The sequence below is a fragment of the Pristis pectinata genome, chromosome 2 (genome assembly GCF_009764475.1).
Source record: "Pristis pectinata isolate sPriPec2 chromosome 2, sPriPec2.1.pri, whole genome shotgun sequence".
NCBI lineage: Eukaryota > Metazoa > Chordata > Chondrichthyes > Rhinopristiformes > Pristidae > Pristis > Pristis pectinata.
The window spans coordinates 132,701,861-132,712,301 of record NC_067406.1 but is presented as its reverse complement, the minus strand read 5'-3'; the positions used below and the strand labels follow the sequence as shown (position 1 = coordinate 132,712,301).

The 10,441-nt window shown below is 42.3% G+C and overlaps 1 protein-coding gene across 6 annotated transcripts in view; it reads right to left on the bottom strand.

The window, feature by feature from the left end:
* Positions 1–1,046: 1,046 nt before the first annotated feature.
* LOC127582098 (PH and SEC7 domain-containing protein 3-like) overlaps positions 1,047–10,441 on the bottom strand; it is a 336,591-nt gene continuing 327,196 nt past the window's right edge. For all 6 annotated transcript variants that reach the window (XM_052037102.1, XM_052037138.1, XM_052037119.1 and 3 more), the window contains one exon: positions 1,047–3,133. In XM_052037102.1, coding sequence (XP_051893062.1) covers positions 2,921–3,133 — 213 coding nt within the window. In that variant the 3' untranslated portion in view covers positions 1,047–2,920. The remainder of the gene's footprint in view (positions 3,134–10,441) is intronic.

Genomic DNA, 10,441 nt, shown 5'->3' with positions numbered 1-10,441 from the left:
CCAGATCTCACAAATACACATGTCCCAGATCCCATCCCTATGATCTCTCTGTTTCCAAATTGACAATCCCTGATTCAACCTCCCTCATCCCTCCAAACCATCAATCCCCATCCATTTTCTCCGACTTCCACCCTGCTTCAGCCAGGTTGCTGGTGCTGATCCACGCCACCTAACCTTCTGAGCTGAACTTTAGGCACAACTTGTTGCTGCCCACCTTCACCCCACTTTCACCAGTCACAGCAAAGGCCTAATCAGGCTCCTGGCCATTCTGAACCCTGCCTCTGAAAGACCACTGGGTAGCACATTTCCATCATCCAGTAAGTAACACTGCGGGCCCAACCTAATGTTTATTTAAAGAGGAAGGCCAATCACAATAACATTGACCATTGGTACCTTGTTGCTTCATCCATTTAACTCAGGGTGCATTACAATCCCTAAGCCTAAGCTTTTGAACATCTACCCTAATTATGTGTTTATAGACTCAGCACTGATCTCCATCTGCCTCTCATTTTTTTCTCTCTGTGTCTGCCTCCATCTATCATCCACCTGCCACTGTCTCCCAACTCTACCCCTCTCCCCTCCGCTACCTGGTGCAACCTGCCTGTCATCTTACACCCCTCCTCAGTCCACCAATCACCTCGGACTCCTTTCTCACCAATCCCCTTCTCCTCTTTATACCGGCCATCTCCCATCTCCACTCTCGGTCCTGATGCAGGGTTTCGACCCAAAACCATCGACAATTCCTCTCCCCCCAACAGATGCCGCTCGACCCGCAGATTGTTTGTTGCTCCAGATTCCAGCGTCTGCAGTCTCTTGTGTTGTCAGTATTGATCTGTTTGATAATGCCAATTTGGTGTGTCTTGGGACATCTTGCAACATTAAGAAGATGGTAGAAATGCGAGGTGATGATAACTTTGTACTGGATTTCCTCATCCATTGATACCAGCCTGCTCTACTTTTAGCATGGTGCATCAGATAGCATCGCAGCAAGTGAAGAAAAACATAAACTTTAAGCTACCTTGTAAACAAGAGTCAGGAATCAATACAACATCTAATAGAATTTATTGATGTGAGCTCTTGTCTCTCTGAGAGGACAGCATGCAAAAACAAGGAACATCTGCAGCAGAAAGAAGGCTTCCTGCATGCTATTGTACAGTAAATCTATTATATACAGAAAACATAAAAAAAGTCCACTGGGCTACAGAACTGAGTGGAGATGCAACAAAGAACGTCAATAAATATCATAACAGCACAGAGAAATACCAAATGTCACTGAGCAGAGACACCTATTTGCCTCTGAAAATGCATTACTTAGCAGATACCACTTTTCACTATAAATTCCATTACAGCCGCTTATTATCTGCAGATGCAGAAGGTATGAGTGACATTCTGCCAGGCGAGAGTGATGTAATTTCTTTATAGAAAAGAAATGAGCTTTTCACACTCGATGTGACAAACTGAGTCCACCATTAGGCACAACTTTGTGCTCTTCCTTCAGGTGCAAGACCCCTACTTGACTGGCATGGTGAGGGTTAAATTACAGCCTCATGACAATAGAAATTCAATAACAGTAGTGGCTCTGAAGGACAAAATGCAATTTCCTGCTTCAAGCAAACGTTCTATTGGATCAACTGCAATTCTCTGACGATACTGCCTCTTTAACTTGTCTGACTGATGCCAGAACTTGCCCGAGTGTAAGTGCCTGGAATTATACAACGAAATGGAAGACAAACACACATTTCTTAAAAAAATAATAAAAACAAGTGGTCAAGCTACGTGTCCTGTTTAAAGTGCACTATAAATACTAGTTTTTAAAGATACAATCAATAGGATTCAGATGGTACCTTCTATATATTTGTTATATTCTTGTAAAGGAAACATCATATACAGGTAACAAGGTTGTTTGGCATTTAGAGTAAGCGTAAAATGGAGCCACATGATCATTTCAAAACAGAAAGTGTTTCAAACTATTTTCTCCCAATACTGGAAAGACTACAGTTTCATGGCTCAGTAGCAGCTGTTGGTGTGGTGTGGGCTGTGCGAGGATACAGGGCTACTGGCATGTGGTATTGCTAAATGCTAAATTATCACTACTGCTAAGTTACTGGCACGCAAAAGACAGGGGAATTCTGATGCTCTCTTTGGAGTGGAAACTGCCTGCTGACGGGAATTACTAAAGTGGAGTGTCCCAAATAATCTAATGAGGGAGATGACTGCTGGAAGGAGAAAAGGGGGCAGGGGTAGATGCAGAGTGAATAAGGAAGTTGAGGGATTTATTTCCTCACTTCCGGTAGGGAGAAATAATCAAGGATCCAGCCAATAGCACATTAAAGAGAATGCTTTTTGTTGATCTCAAGAAAGCTACACTGTACAAAGCCATGTTTCTTTACAAATAAAAACACCCAGAGAAACCTTCACTTAACTCCACTTTCTTTGTGAGTGTTTGGCTTAAATAATTTAAACTATTAGAAATGACAAAAAAAGGACTGCAAAGGTCAGCAGCCACCTTGTTCCCGACTTCATACACACGCGTACACTAAAATGCAGCCAATGTCATTTCCCTGTCTGGGAAATGACATGTATCCATATGTAGGCTGGCAATCATTGATAGCCACCTTGTGTAAACCTTGGACTGAATGACCTTCAATGGTTTTTAAAATAGCAGGTCAACACATAGGAGTCTGTCTCTTTAAGGCAATATTTAAAAAAAAGTCAATCTACAAACAACCAAAAAAATATATTAGAAGCTATAGGAGTGTCTGCAAATGAAGGACTAGCGTATCAGTCACATACTCACAATTTCTGTTACCAAAAAGTTGACATCTAAATAATATTTTACACAAAAATATACAAGTCACAGATTGCGTCACTTGGTTACGTTTTGGTGGCTGGGGTTGGGAGGTGTATTCCTGCTGTGGAATTAAGACTTCTGCTTGTTGTTGGCTGTATCAGGCCTATGGTCTTTTCTTTCCGAGACATTGCGCTTGACTTTTGCGTTTACAGGATACATCTCTTGGTTCAGTGAAGGGCTGGAGTGCGACTTTTTCATCCCACTGCCGTCGTTCTCCACACTGTTCAGTATCTCCTGCCCTCCTTCCTTCAGGAGCTGAACATAGGTCTCGTACCGGGTTTTCTATAACAGAAGACAACATGGTAATTGCTTAGTGCATGAACAGAACACCACAATAGTGTAGGCTGCGTTCACAAGAACAAAGATTATAACAATCAAAAGTGCCTTTATCCCTCTTTCCCCCTTGAAGAATGAGGAATAAGCCAATGGTCACTCTCTTTTTTACTGAATCCACCTGCCTCCACTCATCAAAAATACAGTTAGCTGCAACTAAATCGTACCATGTTCTCATACATCAGCAGAAATACAAGAATGTTGCCAGGACTTGAGGGCCTGAGTTATGTGGGACGTTGGGTAGACTAGGACTTTATTTCTTGGAACGTAGGAGACTGAGGGGTAATCTTATTGAGGTGTATAAAATCATGAGGGACATAGATAAGTTGAATCTTTTTCCCAGGGAAAGGGAATCAAAAATGAGGGCAGAGGTTTAAGGTGAGAGGGGAAAGATTTAAAAGGAACCTGAGGGACAACTTCTTCATGCAGAGGGTGGTGTGTAAATGGAACGAGCTGCCAGAGAAAGTAGTTGAGGCAGGTACAATGGCAACTGCAATTCAACCAGTTTATTTATTTTGTAATTTATGGTAATTTTATGTCTTTGCACTGTACTGCTACTGTAAAACAACAAATGTCACATCATGTAGGACAGTGATAGTAAACCTGATTCTGATTCTCAACGTTTAAAAGACATTTGGTTAAGTGGATGGATAGGAAAGGTTTAGAGGGATATGGGCCATATTGCGTACATGTTGGGTTGTTTCTGTGCTGTATTGCTCTATGACTCTACAAGACCGGTTATTAAAATTTTAAACAATACATTCAATATCACTCTGCACACTTCAGATACCAACTTATACTGGGACAAATGGATATATTTACCTTGGAGTCCAGTTTACTTTTTCAGATTAGAGCTTATACAATGTACTTCTAAGGCCAGGAGGTGCTTCTTTTTCCACAGAAGCAAGGAACATGGCACCAGTTCTGACACATTTAAACTTGGATCACCGAAAAGGTGTGGCACAGGATTATCACAGCCTTGGATTAGCCATAGAGTCAAAGACAGGTACAGCTCAGAAACAGGCCCTTCGGCCCACCGAGTCCATCAACTGCCCATTTGTACCAGATTTGCATTAATCCCATTTTTTTTATTCCCTTACATTCTCATTAACTCCCCACAGATTCTACTGCTAGGGGCAAGTTACAGTGGCCAATTAACCTATCAATGTACACATATTTGGGATGTGGGAGGGAACTGGAGCAGCCAGAGGAAAGTCACAGGGAGAATGTGAAAGCCCCACACAGACAACACCTGAGGTCAGAATTGAACCAAGGTCTCTTGCCCTGTGAGGCAGTGGCTCCTCTAGCTGTGCTACTGTACCGTTAACCTTGAAATGAACACTGCTTTGTCCAAACTGCTACCTCATTCTCTGTGTTACACCAGTGACCACAATTCTAAAGTACATCATTTTGGAATGCCATGTGATCAGAAAATCAATTATACAAATGGAAGTTCTCTCTTTGGTCAAAACTCTGTGAAAATCTTAGCATTAGAAACTATTAGGTTTTCTTGCCATTCACAATCCACATTCCTGTATCATACAATGACATGATTGACGTTATTGAAGTGAGACGCAAATATTCTGGAAAAATCCATGAAAACATCTTTAGTCTATTGAAGCCCTCAAAGAGCTAGCTTGATTCAGGGATTACAAGCATCATTTTGTGCAAACATTTTGTGCATCATTCTGTGTAATGAATTGACCTGTATGACCGGTGTGCAAGACAAGTTTTTCACCGTACCTTGGTACAAGTGACAATAATAAACCAATACCAATAAACTAAACAGGGAGGGTTCAGGTTGGAGCTCTTGATCAGTTGATCTCAATCAAGGGGACAGGATGGTTGGCCCTAGCGCCATTATGCTGGGTAAGGAGGAATTAGCCAAATGTTCCTTGCTGCTGGAATGTTTATGCATGCGGACAGATCCCACATAATTGTGGTTCGATAAGCTGCCTACACATGCTCTCAAGGCTCAGACATGAACATTGTCCTCTTGGGAAGGGGCCAGCACATAGGATTTGTGCAATTGCATCCCAGAAGGTTTGAGTCAATTCAGATAATCAGTGTACAGTAGTGGCATAGTGATTAAATTACTGTGGTAGTAATCAAGTAACCTGAGTTTAAATCCAGCCACAGGAACTAGAATTAACATTTATTTAAATTAATAATCTGAAATTGTTGTAAAAACCCTTCAGGAAGGAAATCAATTCAGCAGATTGGCCTGTATACAGCAATATAGTTCATTCTGAAAGGGCCCACAGGCCATCCAATTCAAGGCCAATTAGGGATGGGCCTTGCCAACAATGACCACAAGCTGAGCAATGAACAAATTTAAAATAAATGACGTGAAGCCAGAATATTCCTTCCAATGGAACTAATAAGAAGAGTGGTGTATAGAACAAGGGTTTGAAATGGAGCTGAATAATTCCAGTGGTGACAAGTATTACAATGAGATCAGAAAGTCAACGCATCTCTACTTTGAGAATGATTGGCCATACGTCTGCAAGTGAGGAAATATTCCTGGCAGGATATGGTGCACTAAGGAATAATTATTAAAAGGATAAAAATGAAATGGTTGTGAAGTTACAGCTACACTAATAAAACATTGCAACTCCTATTCAAATGAGTTTAAATCTTCAGGCAGATAATCTCTGCTCATCGGTATTACATTTTGCTGCTCTCATCAGCAGAGTTGAGAGAGAGGAAATATGGAAGGAATTAACTGACTGTTGTAAAGAAATTCACCAAATCCAGCAATTATTCATCTCTTTAAACCCACATCCAATTTCTACATTGCAGAATACACTCATCTGCATGGAATACAAATGGTGTCAGTTCTTCTCATAAAACTGAAGGACTTCATGCATCCAATTCCTTCATCAAGCGCATCAGTCAATAACTTAATTACCACTGGAGTGAATTAAGGAGCTGCTAAATAAATGTTAATAATTACTAATGTTACTGTTTGCACTTCAGGCTCAGATTAAATGGAGAATAATTCCCCAAGGTATCCTGGAGGCAGCCATAGATTTTGATGCAAACAAATGCACCTAGGTGCACTGAGCTCCCTGTGGAGTGCATGTAGCTGCTGGTCATCAGAAATCTGGAGCTCGCGTATTCTCCCCTCAAAGTCAGTGCCCCATTGAGGTGAAAACCAAAGAAAGGAAATAAATCAAGTTTGTTCTCTCTGACAAGATGAGAAAATTGAAAAGATATCGGAGCTTCACCCTAGAGATGGAAGCAGATGAAACCTTGACTCTAACATTCAACAAAGTAATCTAACATAAACTGATAGATCAACTAAGTTTCTGGGCTTTGAGAGAACTAAATAAGCAATTTCAGTGATTTGTTTGGTCTTGTGACATGATATGCAGTATGGTCACAAATAATTAGTTTATCTAAAGGAAAGGATTGCATTTGTGGAGTGTCATTCATGATGCTTAGTGAGTGTTTTAGATTTGTTCTGCCACACCTCAAATTTGTACCAAAAGAGCAAAACATGGCTGAGAAGTGGCAGATGGAGTTCAACCCAGAAAAGTGTGAAGTGATACACTTCAGGAGATGGAATTTGAAGGCAGAATACAAGGTTAACAGCAGGACTCTTAGCAGTGTGGAGGAACAGAGGGATCTTGGGGTTCACATCCATAGATCCCTCAAGGTTGCCGTGCAGGTCAATAGGGTTGTTAAGAAGGCTTATGGTGTGTTGGCCTTCATTAGTCGGAGTATTGAGTTCCAGAGCTGCAAGGTAATGTGGCAGCTCTATAGAACTCTGGTTAGACCACACTTGGAGTATTGTGTTCAGTTCTGGTTGCCTCATAATAGGAAGGATGTGGAAGCTTTACAGAAGGTGCAGAGGAGATTTACCAGGATACTGCCTGCATTGGAGAGCATGTCTTATGAGGATAGGTTGAGTGAGCTAGGATTTTTCTCTTTGGAGCGAGGATGAGAGTTGATTTGATAGAGGTGTACAAGATGATAAGGGGCATAGATCGAGTGGACAGTCAGAGAATTTTTCCCAGGGCGACAATGGCTAACACGAGGGGACATAATTTTAATGTGATTGGAGGAAGATACAAGGGGGATGTCAGGGGTAAGTTTTTTACACAGAGAGTGGTGGGTGCATGGTACACATTGCCGGCAGAGGTTGTGGGGGCAGATACATTAGGGACATTTAAGAGACTCTTAGATAGACACATGTATGCTAGAGAAATAGAGGGTTATGTGGGAGGTCTAGGGTCTGTTTCTCTTTCCATGGATGGTGCCTGACCTGCTGAGTGTTTCCAGCATCTTCTGTTTATATTTTGGATAAAAAGTCCCCACAGTTTATTGACTTACATTAGATAGGTCTTAGCGCAGGATAAAATGTCGGCACAACATTGTGGGCCGAAGGGCCTATGCTGTAATGTAGTGTTCTATGTCTCTTTCTCCTTGCATCTGTGATTAATTTGTTAAAGAGATCTTGTAAAAGAGGCTGTAGGGCTTATCAGTGTTCTCAAAGATATTAAGATATTTATTTATTAGTCACAAGTACATTGAAACACACAGTGAAATACGTCTTTTTGCGTTACTGAAAATGTGCTGGGGGCAGCCTGCAAGTGTCGCCACGCTTCCGGCGCCAACGTAGCATGCCCACAGCTCCTAACCTGTAGGTCTTTGGAATGTGGGAGGAAACTGGAGCACCTGGAGGAAACCCATGCAGACATGGGGAGAACGTACAAACTCCTTACAGACAGTGGCCGGAATTGAACCCAGGTCACTGGCACTGTAACAGTGTTACGCCAACCGCTACACTACCGTGCCGACCCATGTGATCTGCGCAAGGAGCTGGCATCCTTAAAAGGATCATATCAATTTTACTTCCACTGGTTTCAGGGAAAATGTAAGTCAATAAACTGTGGGGACTTTTTATCCAAAATATAAACAGAAGATGCTGGAAGCACTCAGCAGGTCAGGCAGCATCCATGGAAAGAGAAACAGACCCTAGACCCTTCCTCAGAACTGAGAAAGAGCTAAAAACCGGTCAGTTTTAAGTTGTAGAGTGGGTGGTACACAGATGGGTAGGATAAATGGAATTTCACTGATAGAGTTACGTCAGTGTTGTGTGGTGCTAAACTATTGATGAAGCCATTTAGTTGACAGGTTAATGAGGGAGGTCAGAGAGAGAGAACACAAATAAAGGAACGTGCGCAAGCTATGAATTGCAGAGCTGAAGGAAATGTCCAGCAAGTCAGATCATGCTACAGGAGAGAGGAAAGATAAGTCAATATTACAGCAGACCTGCCAGGTCTGAAACAAACAGAGAAAGCAAGTTAGCTGAAATTGTTGAATGCAATCCAACTCCTTCCAAGTGGTCTCAATGATTCTGCAGTTTAAAACTCACTTGAATAATCAGTGTTCTTTTGAGATTAAACAGATTGCTTAGTACAGAAACAGGTCATTTAGCCCAATCAGTTCAGTCTCGTGTCTACACTTTACAATCTGCTGTATTCCCAGCCTCCTTGATCCAACGCCACCAGCATACACTTCTCAACATTTCGTTCTCATGTCGTTATCTCGCTGCCCCCCCATGCGGTTTGCCCAAATTGCTCTTTGTGGTGGAGTGTTCTGCACCTTTATCTCTCGTTGGATGACAAAGTTCCTGCGCAATTCCTGACTGGATTTATTGGTGACCAATACACATCTGTGGCCCCGAACTCTGTCCTTTCTCACGAGTGGAAATATCTGCACATTAATCCAATCAAACCATTTCAAGGGCTCAAAAGAGAAACTACCGGAGGAACTAGCGGGTCAAGCAGCATCTGTGGAAGCAAAGGGGTAACCTGTTTGTTTGGTGCACCAGATTCCACCATCTGCAATCTCTTGTATCTCCATTTCAAGGGCTCAGCAGATCAGGCAGCATCAGCAGAAAGGCTCTTCATCATTTCTGACCCGAGATGTTAACTGTTTCTCTCTCCATAGATGCTGGCTGACCTCTGAGTGTTTCCACAATTTTCTGTTTTTATTTCTTTGCAAGATCTCCACCAGTTCACCTCACCACTTCTCTTAATTAGACCCAAACAGTACAACCTCTCAGTGCAGGCATTGTCCTCATCAATCTTATAACTACTGTACCATGAAATCCATATTTCTTTATAAAGCAGGACTTCCAGTCACGCACATAATAAGAGCCATTGCTCTAAAATAAATGAGTTGCATCTTGCCTACTTTAGGAGATATAAGGTGTACAAGACTGCTGGGAAAGGGGTGCAGTTGGTGGTTTGTTACTGCTGCCTGTGAATGCATTTAATGCCTTCATTCAAGGAAGGTACCTCAAGAAATAAGGGTGGACATCTAATGGGCAAGACTGACAAGGTAAACAAGATGTGCAGAGGGTTAGCAATGGAAGCAATAAAGAAAGGTAGTTAAAAAACATCCAAAGCAAAGATATCTGTAGTTCCTCCAATAGCACACAGACAGAGCAGCTCCTTGGAAATCCCCTGTGTCTGTGGATTTAAGTGGGCTGTTTGAACTCTGCCACGTTACTTCTTTCTCACTTTCCCACAACTTAGTGGAACAGTCGGAACTAGCCGGGGAGGCACAGTGGTGCAGGTCATGGAGTCAGGTTCAATCCTGAACTCTGGAACTGCCCGTGTGGAGCTTGCATGTTCTCCCTGTGACCATGTTTCTTTCTCTTTAAAGGTTTTTGTTTTGTCTTCATTCTTGCAGGTGCTCCAGTTTCCTCCCACATCCCAAAGACATGTGCATTGGTAATAGGTCACTGTAAATTGCCTCCAGTATGTAGGTGAGTGGTAGAACCTGTGGGGGAGTTGATGGGAAAGTGGAGAGAATAAAATGTAATTAGTGCAGGATTAGGTAAATTGGGACTTGATGGTCAGCATGGACTCGATGGGCCAAAGGGTCTGTTTCCCTGTGTATGACTTTATAGTTCTATTCAGCTTAACTGCATTATCTCCGATGTTACTACGCAATGGTCCTTATTTTCTAGGGATGGTGGATAACAAGTGAACAATTAGCCAGCCAGGGAGATGACAGGGGTAAAGATGGATGGGTAAGGAATGTAAGAGGAGAAGGAAAAGGAACGCATGATGGTGTGAATGGGGAGGAGGAAAGGAGCAAGGAGATTTAAAGAAATAGGAGGCATGAGCCAAACTGACTGGGACACTCAGGCAGCAAGTTGTAGGAGACAGTTGGCGACTGGAATACTGGCTGCCCTTGGTGTAGTGGAGGACAAGACATGGGCCAATGGGCTTAAAC